This window comes from Panthera pardus, unplaced genomic scaffold, assembly GCF_024362965.1.
Source record: "Panthera pardus isolate Hobbes unplaced genomic scaffold, ASM2436296v1 HiC_scaffold_287, whole genome shotgun sequence".
Lineage (NCBI taxonomy): Eukaryota > Metazoa > Chordata > Mammalia > Carnivora > Felidae > Panthera > Panthera pardus.
In genome coordinates, this window is record NW_026526862.1 from 11,957 (window position 1) to 27,178 (window position 15,222).

General features: G+C 42.2%; 1 gene segment (V, D, J or C); it reads left to right on the forward strand.

The window, feature by feature from the left end:
• The first annotated feature begins 3,920 nt into the window (after positions 1 to 3,920).
• LOC128774094 (immunoglobulin heavy variable 1-69-2-like) lies at positions 3,921 to 4,402 on the forward strand. The segment is given in 2 exon segments: positions 3,921 to 4,009; positions 4,089 to 4,402. Coding segments are annotated over 2 exon segments (366 nt in total).
• Positions 4,403 to 15,222: the final 10,820 nt, after the last annotated feature.

Sequence of the window (15,222 nt, forward strand, 5' to 3'; positions counted from 1 at the left end):
AGAAACGACAGCCAGGAATTTAACCAACACAGGTACAAGCAAGATGTCTGAACCAGAATTTAGAATCACGATAATAAGAACACTATATGGAGTCAAAAATAGATTAGAATCCCTTTCTGAAGAGTTAAGAGAAGTAAGAAAACAAATAGCCAGAATGAAATGAAAAATGCTATACCTGAACTGCAATCACGGATGGATGCAGCTGTGGTAAGGATGGATGAGGCAGAACAGAGAATCAGCGATACAGAGGAGAAACTAATAGGAAATAATGAAGCAGAAAAAAAAGAGGGAGATTAAGGCAAAAGGGCATGATTTAAGAATTAGAGAAACCAGTGACTCATTAAAAAGGAACATCAGAATCATAGGAGTCCCAGAAGAGGAAGAAAGAGAAATAGGGGTAGAAGGGTTATGTGAGCCAATCATAGCGGAAAACTTTCCTAACCTGGGCAAAGACACAGACATCAAAATCCAGGAAGCACAGAGGACCCCCATTAGATTCAACAAAAACTGGCCAGCAACAAGGCATATCATAGTCAAATGCACAAAATACTCAGGCAAGGAGAGAATCATGAAAGCAGAAAGGAAAAAAAAGTCCCTAACATACAAGGGAAGACAGATCAGGTTTGCAGCACACCTATCCACAGAATCTCAGCAGGCCAGAAAGGAGTGGCGGAGTCTATTCAATGTGCTGAATCAGAAAAGTATGCAGACAAGAATTCTTTATCCAGGAAGGCTATCATTCAAATTATAAGGTGAGATAAAAGTTTCCCAGACAAACAAAAATTAAAAGAGTTTTTGACCACTAAACCAGCCCTGCAAAAAATTTTAAGGGGGACTCTCTGAGGGGACAAAAGATGAAAATATAGATATATATATACATATATATATATATATGTATATATATATATATATATATATATATATATATATATATATATAGCAAGAAAGATTAGAAACGACCAGAGCACACCATCAGAAACTCCAGATCTACAAGCATCATCATGGCAATAAACTCACATCTTTCAGTACTCACTCTAAACCTCAGTGGACTCAATGCCCCAATCAAAAGACACAGGGTAACGGAATGGATAAGAAAACAAGATCCATCTATATGCTGTTCACAAGAGACCCACTTTAGACCTAAAGACACCTTCACATTGAACATAAGGGGATGGAGAATCATCTATCATGCTAATGGTCAACAAAAGAAAGCACGAGTAGCCATACTTATATCAGACAATCTAGACTTAAAAACACTGTATCAAGAGATGCAGAAGGGAATTATATCATGATCAAGGGGTCTATAGATGAAGAAGACCCAATAGTTGTAAACATTTATGTGCCAAATGGGAGAGCACACAAATATATAAATCAATTAATCACAAACATAAAGAAACTCACCGATAGTAATACCATAATATTAGGAGACTTCAACACCCCACTCACAGCAATGGACAGATCATCTCAACAAAAAATTGACAAGGAAAAATGGCTTTGAATGACACACTGGACCAGATGGACTTAACAGATATATTCAGAATATTTCATCCTAAAGCAGCAGAATATGCATTCTTCTCCAGCGCACATGGAAGGTTCTCCAGAATAGACCATATACTGGGACACAAATCAGCCCTAAGTAAGTACAAAAAGATTGAGATCATACTGTGCATATTTTCAGAACACAATGCTGTGAAACTCAAAATCAACCACAAGAAGAAATTTCGAAAAGTAAAAAATACTTGGAGACTAAAGAACATCCTACTAAAGAATGAATGGGCTAACCAAGCAGTTAAGAGGAAGTTAAAAAATATATGGAAGTCAATTAAAATGATAACACCACAACCCAAAACCTGTGGGACGCAGCAAAGGTGGTCATAAGATGAAAGTATATAGCATTCCAGGCCTTCCTAAAGAAGGAAGAAAGATCTCGGATACACAACCTAACCTTACACCTTAAGGAGCTGGAAAAAGAACAGCAAATAGAACCCAAAACCAGCAGAAGACAGGAAATAATAAAGATTACAAAAGAAATTAATGCTATCGAAACCAAAAAAACAGTAGACCAAATCAATGAAACCGGAAGCAGATTCTTTGAAAAATGAACAAAATTGATAAACCACTAGCCAGTTTGATCCAAAAGAAAAAGGAAAGGATGCAAATAAGTAAAATCAAGAATGACAGAGGAAAGATCACAACCCACACAACAGAAATAAAAACAATAAGAGAATATTATGAGCAATTATATGCCAATAAAATGGGCAATCTGGAAGAAATGGGCAAATTATAGAAACATATACACTACCAAACGGAAACAAGAAGAAATATAAAAATTTGAACAGACCCATAAACAGTAAGGAAATAGTATTAGTAAACAAAAATCTGTCAAAAACAAGACTCCAGGGCCAGATGGCTTTCCAGGGGATTCTACCAAACATTTAAGGAAGAGTTAATACCTATTGTCTTGAAGCTGTTCCAAAATATAGAAATGTAAGGAAAACTTCCAGACTCTTTCTGAAGCCAGAATTACCTTGATTCCAAAAGCAGACAGAGACCACACTAAAAAGGAGAACTATAGACCAATTTCCCTGACGAACATGGATGCAAAAATCCTCAACAAGATATTAGCCTACCAGATACTACAATACATTAAAAAAATTATTCACCACGACCAAGTGGGATTTATACCTGGGATGCAGGGCTGATTCAATATCTGCAAAGGAATTAACGTGATTCATCACATCAATAAAAGAAAGGACAAGAACCACATGATCCTCTCCATAGATGCAGAGAAAGCATTCGACAAAATACATCATCCTTTCTTGATAAAAACCCTCAAGAAAGTAGGGATAGAAGGAGCATACCTCGAGATCATAAAAGCCATATATGAATGACCCAACACTAATATCATCCTCAATGGGGAAAAAGTGAGAGCTTCAATGTGCTTAGTGTTACTACAATAGTGAAGAACTAAGGTTTCTCTGCACAGCATTCTGGGGCCTAAATTCCTTTTTCTGGTGCTAAGGACATTTCTCCCCTCCTGGTACAAAAAGGGTGTATTTCACATGGAGATTTATATTCTGTTTAGGGAACAAAGGATAGTCAGTGCGTCTCTGCACTGGCTGTTTCTCAAGCATGTTTCATTCCGGTGGCATATTTGGGGTGGCATATTCTGCTCCCCTCCACCATGTAATGCTGGAGTAGAGACACTGGAATAAATGTCCTGTGAGTCTTGACAGGAACCTCCCTGCAGGGCCGGGCCTAGACTGCAGGGAGTTTTCAGTACTACCCAGCACCAGGCTGCTACCCCAGGTGAGTAGGTGCACAAGGGGTGAGGAAGGCTTTTCTGTAGAAGCCAGTGTTTCCTTTTCCAGAAAGCAGTCTAAAATATGAGCAGGATGATGGATGCTAAAGGGTGTTTAAATATCCTGTTCCATCAGAGCATTTAATGAACTCAGGCAGTGAGAAGACACTTGAAGACGCTGCTAGTCCAGGGCTTTTAGGTATCTTCATCTAAGAGACGGAAGCCAGGATGCATATATTACCCCATTTTGTGCAACAGTTTGGAGTCATGCTTATCCAGGAATAAGACGTACAGATATCAGAGCCAACAACAGGTTCAGGTGGTCTCTGCCTCATTCAATACTGGTCCACAATGGGGAGAATTTTCTGTAAGGTCTTATCACTCAGTGGCAGGAGCTCAGTCTGCACACAGTTCAGGAACCTGGCCAAGGACCCATGTCCTCAAATAAGGATTAGACTGCTGCTCTCTGAGTCCCAATGTACACGGTCTCTGGGACCGTCTCCAGATGGTTCTGGTCCTGTGTATGAAATACTCTGTCTCATGGCTATGCAAATAGTCCTCAGAGCACTAGGTTAAGTATGGGTGTGTTTGTGCCCTGAGAGCATCACCGTACAATGCCATCCTCTACCGGAGACCCTGAGACACATCCCCTCACAATGGACTGGAGCTGGAGAATCCTCTACCTGGTGGCAGTGGCGACAGCTAAGGGTCAGCCAAGTCCCTGGACACAGGAGAGGACCAGGACCAGTCAACATTGATTTCATCCACTCTCGTCCCCTCTCTACAGGTGTGCACTCCAAGGTTTTGCTGGTGCAGTCTGGGGCTGAAGTGAGGAAGCCTGGGGCATCAGTGAAGATCTTCTGCAAAGTATCTGGATATAGCTTCACTGATTACTATATGCACTGGGTGCGACACGTTCCTGCACAAGGGCTTGAGTGGATGGGAAGCATTGACCCTGAAGATGGATCTACAAGCTATGCACAGAAGTTCCAGAGCGGACTCACTCTGACAGCAGACACATCCACAAACACAGCCTACATGGAGCTAAGCAGTCAGAGGTCTGAAGACACGGCCATGTATTACTGTGCAAGGACACAGTGAGGGGTTGTCAGTGTGAGCCCAGACACAAACCACCCTGTAGAAGATCAGGACCGCCAGGGGGTGCACACTATGCACCATTCTGTTTGTGTTCCCAGGAGCAGGTGCAGGTAGGGTTTGTTAGAAGGTTTTGTGCCATGGCCTGGGGCTTCCTCTCCATACAGCAGTTTCCCCCAGGAAGCCTCTCTGGACACATGATTCTGTGCTTACCTACTCGGGTCTGGTTTACAAAGTTTGTTTTACCAGGAACACTATACTTACATGAACAAGAGACTTCAAGCTGTATTACGAAGCTGTAATCATCAAGAAAGTATGGTACTGGCACAAAAATAGACGCATACATGAATGGGACAGAATAGAGAACCAGATTTCCTGAACACTCTGTTCAGCAAATGGTGCTGGGAAAACTGGATAGTAACATGCAGAAGAATTAATCTGGCACACTTTCCTACAGCAAACACAAAAATATATTCAAAATGGATGAAAAACCTAAATGTAAGACCAAAAAGCATCAACATCTATAAGAGAAAACAGGCAGAAACCTCTTTGACCTCGACCTCAGCAACTTCTTAATAGACACGCCTCTAGAGGCAAGGAAAACAAAAGCAAAAAATGAACTATTGGGACCTCATCAAGATAAAAAGCTTCTGCACAGTGGAGGAAACAGTCAACAACACTAAGTGGCAACTGATAGAGGAGTGAAGATATTTGAAAATGACATACATGGTAAGAGTTAGTATCCAAAATCTATAAGAACTTAACAAACACAGAAGAACAAATAAGTATCCAGTGAATGGTCAAAAGACGTGACCAGACACTTTTCCAAAGAAAACATCTGGATGGCTAAGAGACACATGAAAAGATGCTCAACATCACTCATCATTGGGGAAAATCAATTCAAAATCATGATAAGATACCACCTCACACCTGTCAGAATGGCTAAAATGAACAATTCAGGAAACAACAGATATGGGCAAGGATGTGGAGACAGAGGAACCTTCCTATACTCTTGGTGGAAATGCAAAGTGGTGTGAACACACTGGAGAAGAGTTTAAAAAGTTAAAATAGGGGCGCCTGGGTGGCTCAGTCGGTTGAGTGTCCGACTTCGGCTCAGGTCACGATCTCGCGGTCCGTGAGTTCGAGCCCCCCGTCGGGCTCTGGGCTGCTGGCTCAGAGCCTGGAGCCTACTTCTGATTCTGTGTCTCCCTCTCTCTCTGCCCCTCCCCCGTTCATGCTCTGTCTCTCTCTGTCTCAAAAATAAATAAACGTTAAAAAAGAAAAAAATTTAAAAAAAAAGTTTAAAAAAAAAATAAATAAAAAGTTAAAATAGAATTACCTTATGTCCCACCAATTTCTCTACAAGGTATTTACACAAAGGACACAAAAATTCTGATTCAAATAGCTAAACGGGTGATGGAGATTGTGTAGGTCACTTGTGATGCGCACTGGGTGTTAATGTATGTGATGAATCACTAAATTTTATTCCCAAAACTAAAACTACACTACATGTTAACTAACAAAGATGTAAATAAATAAAATCTTCAGACATTAAAAAACAGGGGAAAAAAAGAAGGGGACAAATTTTGTTAAAAAAGGTCATAACCAATGGGATCTAGGGCAGTGAGTCTAACAACTTGCATTTACCCATTTTATCCCTAAATGGTAGTGGACATTAATTAACAAACATACTCAGGATTCCCAATGTTGGTGCCACGTGAGTGGGAATTCAAACCCCAGCTGCCCTTCCCTGCTTCTCTGTGACCACATCTCATGGGCAGTCTGTCTAGACAGCTGGCATCTATGTATTGCCTGTGTGTAGACGTCCTTGCTCCTGGACCAGGCTCATTCACCCAGGTCTGCTGGGTACTCAGAAAGCACAGACTAGTGTCACCCGGCATTCCTTGTACTTCCCATTCCTCACTAGGGAACAAGCTCAGCCTTGAGGATGCATGGTTACCATGTGCTGTTCCACTGGTCTACACCACCTGACACCACCCATGTATTCCAGTACTTGCTTCTGAAGGGAATTTCCAAACAGATGACAATTTCACTAGTGATTTACACCAAAAAATAATTGGACCCAAGTGAGGGCACAATATTGGATTTTAGCTGCATGTTAAGGGGAACTTTGCTTTCATTCTTAGAAGACAGAGAAGAGGTTTATACCAGAGACAAGGTCAGAAGGACGGATCCTCCCAGAACCAGCAGTGGACCATCGCCTTACTGAGAGAGGGTACATTTCACATACAATAGAAGCTGTGAATGTATAACATTTGGAGGGAGTGACCTCAGAGGGTGGGGGGGCCACAGGGTGGCCAGAACATCTCTTTACCCTCAGGTGAGGGACCTCCCGAGTCATGTCACTTGTCCACAATACAGTCAGCTTAGGGTGGCTATGGTTCTGGTCTTACATCACAGAGCCCAGTTCGTAGGGCTGCCCCCGACCTCCACTGGCTAGTGTCCAACATCGTCCAATCAAGGCTGCAGAAAACAGGATGCATGTCAGCCCCAGAAGTCCTCTCTCAATGGCAATGACACCTTTATGTGTCTTTCCTTGTTGTTATCTGTCTTTCTTCATGTTTCTTTCCTTACTGTTTCTCTTCACCTCAGAGCATTTTGGGGACATCCATGCATATCCACCTGGGTTCAGTTAGACACTCAGATCCAGAGGGAGACTTGAACTTCATGCAAGAAAGTGTCTGTGCCTGGTGATGAGGGGTTTCATCCCACAATTCTCAAGGTATTCCCTCCCACAGATGTGCTGTCTTCAGGACCTACTCATCTTCAGTTCCGAGACGGACATTTGGTGACTGCCTATCTGTGTCCTGAACTCCATCCCCAGACTCATACACATGGCAGTAATATCAATGTGTCAAAATTAATCTCATGTGACAAGTCCCTTTGGCCACATAAGTTATTCTACACAGGTTCAAGAATGACATAGACGACCACAGTCCACACTGATGTCAGGGAACGTTCACCTCCATCCCACATGACACTCACATTACCACACCCCCAAATCCTGCAACATGTCAAATCATTACATATTAAGTCAATTCCAAAACGTACCCAAATTTCACTACCTCTAAAACCCCAAATCTAACCATGTAGCTTGGGTAGGGTGAAACCGTGGTGCCTTCCATCCTGGGGTGAAACCCTCTCCATCAGCCGACCTGCATTTCTAGAAAACCATTTTTGTTTTCTGAATGCTTCTGCATGGTAACCATAACATAACAGGTACTGACATTCCTATCCCAGAAGAAATACAGTGTAATTTAGAAGTGCATCACCAACAAGAAACAATTTGATTATCAACCTGGGGAAAACTGTTAGGTTCAAAGACAGAATGCTCTGAATCTCAGACTCCAACTTGTCTCTGGGATTGACACTTCCTTTTTTCTTGAAGGTGGTACATGTCTGAAGCTGAGCACATTTATCCCAGTTTCATGAAAGTAGAATTTCTGAGCCCAAAAATCTTTCTTTTCGTTCTCTCGATTATCAAATGAAAAGTTTTTCTGACTCTTGCCAGCTGATAAGGATAACTATTCAAGATTGTTGCTCACCAATGATTAAAGGAAATATAACTGTATATTTATAGGCAAAAAGCAGAGTGAAGGGTTCAAAGATGGAAAATATGTAGGAGGAGACATCCTGTGAACAGTAGGGTCTGCAGTGCTCATGATGGAAGGGTCTCACCCTTGCCTGTTGCATAAATGGGGAGGGGAATAAAGGAGTCACTGTAACTCTGCATCTCCATCAGCTCTGTGAGTCTCTGTCGAGGCTTCTCACTCACTCCAATTTGTGACAGAATAGACCTGGCTTCCACCCATCACTCTCCTGGGACTTCTAGAAAGTCAGGAACCTGCAAACCTCACTGGGATGTCCAGCCTTGTCCTCCATGTGGTTCAGGAGGCAGATGGGTCCTCCGATGGGGAGCACAGGTCCAGATACTGGGACTACTCTCACCTCATACGTGATCTTGGACACGCACACAATCCATCTCTGCTGCAGTGTATCTGTTAACCTGTACAATTGTGGTATACTGATTCTTACCTCAAGTGTTTGGGTTCATTTGTGAAAATAAGGATTATCATGGGTACTTATAATCACTGCAGCAAAATCACAAATTAATAAATCACAATGTCCTGAAAGATATTGTGACACCAAACACTGCCCCATCCCTTACACCTGCCAAAGGTCACTGGCTTCTTGAGGATTCTGTTGCAAAATTTACTATATTGTCAAAGGACATCTGTATGCTGATTAAACCCTCCCATCCCTGAAACTGTAGCTGGGTGAAGAGCCCCAGCCCCTAAGTGTTCACATTCAGTGATCAGAACAGAACACAGACATCTCACCATGGAGTTTGGGTTCACTTTGGTTTTCCGTGGTTCTATTTTAAACAGTAATTCATGACGAACAAGAAACACTATGTTAGTGGATATGAGTGAGAGAAACAGTGGATGTGTGACATTTTCCTGAGTTGTGTCTGTAGATGTCTTGTGTGACGTAGAGCTGTTGGAGTCAGGGGGAGACCTGATGATGCCTGGCAGGGGAGGGGGTCCCTCAGACTCTCCTGTGCAGTCTCTAGATTCACCTTCAGTAACTAATTGATGAGGTGGGTCTGCCAGACTCCAGGGAAGGGGCTGAATGGGAGTCTACATATCTGTATGGTATAAGATAAGGACCAAATGTCATTATTTTACTCACTGGAATTCAAAACCATTTGTGAAAGAGGCCATTTTTCCCCTAATTTTAATTCTATGAAATCTCACGGAGGATATGCTGACTGCATCCAGACACATTTCATCCTGGTCTCTGTAACCTGCTCCACTGGTCTGTGTGTCTGATTCTGTGCCAGCAGCACAGTGTGATAGACAATGTACCTCTGCAATATACTTAGAAAGGAGGATGTGTGCTGTCTCCAGGTTTGTTCTTCTTTCTCAGGATTGTTTTCTCACTTCCGTGTGCTTTGTGGTACCATATAAATAAGAATTTCCCAGATACATTCATTGGCATTTTTATTAACTCAACTAACATTAGAAATTATTTGAACAGATAAAAGGAATAAGGAGTGTAATAATACAAAAAATTAACAAATCGAAATTGATATCTGGAAAGCTAAATGCAATTGAAAAAGCATCTCTACTAGGAAATAAGTAAAACTCAAACAGTTACAATCAGAATTAAGGAGGGGACATAACTGATACCAAAGAAGTGAAGAACAATAACAGAAAATCCCTAGATAATTATAGACCCATTATTAGATAACTAAGGGGCAACTAGGCAGTTTCTAGAGTTATACAATCCACAAGACTGTACATGAAGAAATAGAAAATTAACAAAATTAAAGCAAGTAAGATTGAATCTATAATCTAATCATATCCCGCCCCTAAAGGAAAAAATTCAGCTTGGTAACAGAGGACTTTATCTATGAACTGCATCAAAATATAAAGGATATTTAATGCCAATACCTCTCAGACTCTTACCAAAAACTGAAAAGAAAGGAATATGCCCCAACTCATCTACAAGACCAACCTTACTATGATGTGGAATCAAAAGACACCTTAAGAGAAACTAAAGGCCAATATCTCAGATGGACATACATGCAAAACTCCTAGCATAGTGAATGCAACAGCACAATGAAAGGGTCATATGTGACAATGCAGTCACATCTATTGATCACCTATATCATCATCTATTGATATATATAAAACTAGACAAAATTCAACAAATTGTCATTATTAAAAAATCTCAGCAACTGAGGGAAAGAAAGAAATTACCTCCACAAAATTGTGGCTGTAGATGAAAACCCCACAGCTGACAGCATATTTAACAGTGAAAACCTGACGCTTTTCCTGTCATATTAGGAGCCGGGCAAGGATTCTCATTCCCTACATAGGTATTCCGCATGGTAACATGAAGACCAGTAAAATATGGCACCCAATGTATGTCATCTTGTCACATGGCTTATTTGGAGGAAAGTCACTTGAGTAACAGCTAGTCTAAGGAAACTGTGACCCTCCTTTGTCCCCTTGAGAGCAGGAAATAAATCTCTCCTGGGAAACTTCATTTCCCTCTACCAGAATGGAAGAACCATCCTTACACCAGAAATGGGAACTTTAGCACCAAGAAGGCTGTGCAAACAAGCCTTGTTAATTCCTCACTAATTAACTTGCCCAAACCCAAATCTCTGTCTTGTTAACTCTTCGCAAATCCATTTTTTTTTTCTAAAAGGCACAAGGGCCACCTACTTTCTTCATTCTCTGGGTGTCATATTATTAGGAAGCTTGTGCACATGCAAAATGAAATTTATTGTCTTCTGTAGATCTGTCTTATGTCAGTTGAATCCTTAGACCAGACAAAGAACACAGAAGCAAAGAAGGAAAAACCTTTCTGGTCCTACAAGTTGCAGATGTACCCATAAAAATTAGGTAAGAAAATGAAATAAAGACATGCAAATCAGGAAGAAGAAAATTATTTGTTTGAGAATCACTTGAACTTATAGTGAAATCTTAGAAACTCCATAAAAAGTATTAGAACTAATAAACTCAGGAAAAGTTCAGGGTACAAATCAACATACAAAAATATGTTGTATTTCCACACACCTAAAACATAGTATATGAAAAAAATAACAAAATCACACAATTGAAAATGACACAAAATGGAGCATCTGTGTGGCTCAATCCGTTAAGGGCCTACTGTTGATTTTAGCTCAGGTCATGATCTCATGATTCCTGAGTTTAATTCTAAGGCAGGGTCTGCAATGATTGTGCAGAGCCTGCTTGGGATTCTCTGTCCCCTTCTCTCTTTCTGATCTCTCTCTCCTTCCCTCTATCTGTCACACAAAAGTAAACACACATTAAAATATATGGCACAAAATAAAGTATTTAGGATTAAATTTCACTAAAAAGTTAAATAGTATACCAAACATGACGTGCTGGGAGAAAGACATGTAAAATGGCAAACACAGAGGAAAAGATCACTGTGTTCACAGATTAGAATTATTTATACTGTCACAGTCCCTTCTACAAGAAGTGATCCAGAAGTGCCTCTCAAACACTGGTTTTAAATTTGAAACAAATCTAATTCTGGACCCTGATATATAGTCAGAGGATATGCAAATAGGGCCCTCCCTGTGCTGATTAAACCAGTCCAGCTCCAACCCTGCAGCTGGGAGAGGAGCCCCAGCCCCGGGAGTCCCAGGTGTTCCCATTCTGTGATCAGCACAGAACACACACACCTCACCATGGAGTTTGTGCTGGGCTGGGTGTTCCTGGTTGCTCTTTTAAAAGGTAATTCATGGTGAATGAGGGACACTGAGTCTGTGAGTGGATATGAGTGAGACAGTGGATGTGTGACAGTTTCCTGACCAAGATGTCTTTTGTCTGCAGGTGTCCTGTGTGACGAGCAGCTGAAGGAGTCTGGAGGAGACCTGGTGAAGCCTGGGGGGTCCCTGAGACTCACCTGTGTGGCCTCTGGATTCACCTTCAGTATCTATAGCATGCACTGGGTCCGCCAGGCTCCAGGGAAGGGGCTGCAGTGGGTCGCACGTATTTATGCTGATGGAAGTAGTACCAACTACGCAGACTCCGTGAAGGGCCGATTCACCATCTCCAGAGACAACGCCAAGAACACGCTGTATCTGCAGATGAACAACCTCAAGCCCGAGGACATGGCCACATATTACTGTGCAAGAGACACGGTGAGGGGACCTCACTGGGAGCCCACACACAAACCTCCCTGCAAGAGGGGATCAGCACCACCAGGGGGCGCACACTATGCACAATTTTGCTTTGTGTTCCCAGGAGCAGGTGCAGATGGAGGATACAGGCAGGTTTCCTGTCAGGGTCTGGGGTTTCCTCTCAACACAGCAGTTCCTGGACACAGGATTCTGTGCTTACCTATTAACTTTCTGAATTAGCAACTGTGTTGTCATAGAAAAACTGCACTAACATGCACAAAGACACAGTTGTTTGCATTGCTTACTCCTGTCCCTCAACATGAGTGAATTACAGATTTCCTGAGGCACAACAGCTGAACCTTAAAGCAGTCCCAGATGCACTCCCTGTGCAGCCAGGACCACAGGATCCCACAGCTCCCCATTATCTTCACCCATCGCTTGTCCCAATCAAACAACGTGACTCTTCCCTCCTGGCATTTGCTACTCAGGACATTCAATGAGCTGCAGCTTTATTCAATTCCTCTAAACAAGAGATGAATCATCTCCATTTATTAGTCAGGATTCCCTTGAGCAACAGAATCCAAAGCACATTGGTTTCCATGACAAAATATGTTGAGAAGTCCCATGATCTACTGTCACAAGTTGGGGACCCAGGAAAACCAATGGTGTAATTCTCGCCTGATTATGAAATACTCTAGTCTCAGAACCTGCAGAGCTGATGATGTAGCTCTCAGAACAAGGGCAAGAGGAGACCAATGTCCAGTTCAAACAAGCACATGGGAAGTAAAATGAGGGAATTCTTCCTCCCTCTGCTTCGGGTTCTACTCAGAACTATAATGGAATGGGTGATGCCTAGGCAGAAAGAAAACATGGATGGAAATGCCAATCTCTTCTGGAAATATATATCAGACATACTCAGAAGGAGTGGTTAATCTGGGCACCCATGACACAGTCAAGATTAAAATAAGGTAATCATGAATTCAACCTCCTGTAAATGTGGAGTTCAAAGACTAAATATTTAGAAGTCCATGCTGTCACCGGGGCGGAGCCTGGTGGGCATGGCAGTGCTCCTGTGAAGAAGGAGAGCAGAGACCAATGGGGGGGCACTGCAATCTGAGGGTCCCCTGGCTGGCATAGGGAGAGACAGTCCCTTCTTGGAGTGCATTTGGGAGAGGGGGCATTGCCTCTCATGGGACACGAGAGCTGGCAGGCACCATTGCACTGCCCTGGTCATTAGCATTGGAGCCTCTGCTAAGAGCACCTAACTGGACGCTGCCTTCTTGATGTTCTTTACCATGAACTCCAAGCCCCTAATGTTCATGCAACTGCCCTTCTGGGATAACCAGCTCCAGCCACAGCACAGAAAAACCCTCTCCCAGAGGATCGGTGGGGTCCCTATTATACTGAGTTCATACAGTTTGGACTTTTGAAACCCAGCTAGAGCTCCTGATATAAAATATAAGAGCTCTGTGCCACCAGGTGGGCCAATGGCTTGGACACAGACAGGGTGAAGGCAGGGTTCTGACTGGGACCAACGAGTACAGATTTTTCTCTCTGTGGGAGGGCTTCCTGAACAGGGGCGGCTGGGAACTCCAACTGCAGGGACTAGAGGGGTTGCTGATGCCAATATTTCCTCCCGCCAATCAGCATGGACAGAGTTCAGTGAGCAGCACAGCACCCCCCAGTAGAAGCTGAGCCACTGACACCAAGATCCACCCCCCTTGTCTTACTCAGATGCTTCCTTACTACGAAAAGACTGCCTGGAACCCAGACCAGCACCACGCCCCTCCCTCCAAAGACCACCATATACCCCCACAGGCACCAAGTATACTGACCATATAGTGAGGCAAAGCTTCACTTCTAGGGGAGATAGGAATTAGCCTCTTTTAACAGAACAAACTCACTTAGTTAAAACACAACACTGGACAAAGTTGAAAAACTCCCTACTGGAGGCAAGGAGAAACCTGCAGAGGACTGACTGGAGGGACACAGCAGCCAATACATGACAGCACAGTGCACACAGCACATGCAAGAAATGCTTTCAGAATATCAGGTCCTCAACAGTATGTAAACACTTCTCATGAAGACACTACTCTAGAAGCAGAAAACACAACAGGATTTTCCGAAAAACTTAAGAAAGCAGAGACAGACATACAGACTGATGGAGGAATGCATTCCAAAAGAATAAACGATAAAAGGTCATTGTAAGGGATATAATTAAAACACATATAACAAATATGCCTCAAACAGAATTTTTAAAAACTATAATAAGTAAAAAGAATTTTTAAAAACTATCATAAGGACACTAGCTGTGCTTCAAGAAAGCAAACAAGACAGTAGGATACCCTGTCTACATATAGAAAAGACCTAAAAACTTGTCAGTCTGAAACGTTACAAATGCTATAAACGGGATGTGAAACTGATTGTATATAATGACCTCAGGTGGAAAGAAGCAGATGAGTGAGTAAGTGACATAGAAGATAAAATTATGGGGGAAATGAAGCAGGAAAGAAGAGGAAAACTAAATATTGCATCTCAAACATATACTTCGGGAACTCAGCAACTCCAAAAAGTGAAATAAAATTCTTTTCAAAGGAGTCCCTGAGAAATTGTGGTTTATATACACAAAGGAGTACTACGTGGCAATGAGAAAGAATGAAATATGGCCTTTTGTAGCAACATGGATGGAACTGGAGAGTGTTATGCTAAGTGAAATAAGCCATACAGAAAAAGACAGATACCATATGTTTCACTCTTATGTGGATCCTGAAAAACTTAACAGAAACCCATGGGGGAGGGGAAGGAAAAAAAAGAGGTGAGAGTGGGAGAGAGCCAAAGTGTAAGAGACTCTTAAAAACAGAACACACTGAGGGTTGATGGGGGGTGGGAGGGAGGGGAGGGTGGGTGATGGGTATTGAGGAGGGCACCTTTTGGGATGAGCACTGGGTGTTGTATAGAAACCAATCTGACAATAAACTTCATATAGTGAAAAAAAAGGAGTCCCTGAGCAAAACGAGAGGGAGAAAAAAAAGGAAAAGTTTTATCTGAGTGCATTATAGTGGAAAATGTCCACAAACTGGGGAAAGAAACAGTCGTCCACATCTATGAGTCACAGAGAACTCCCATTAAAATAAAAAAA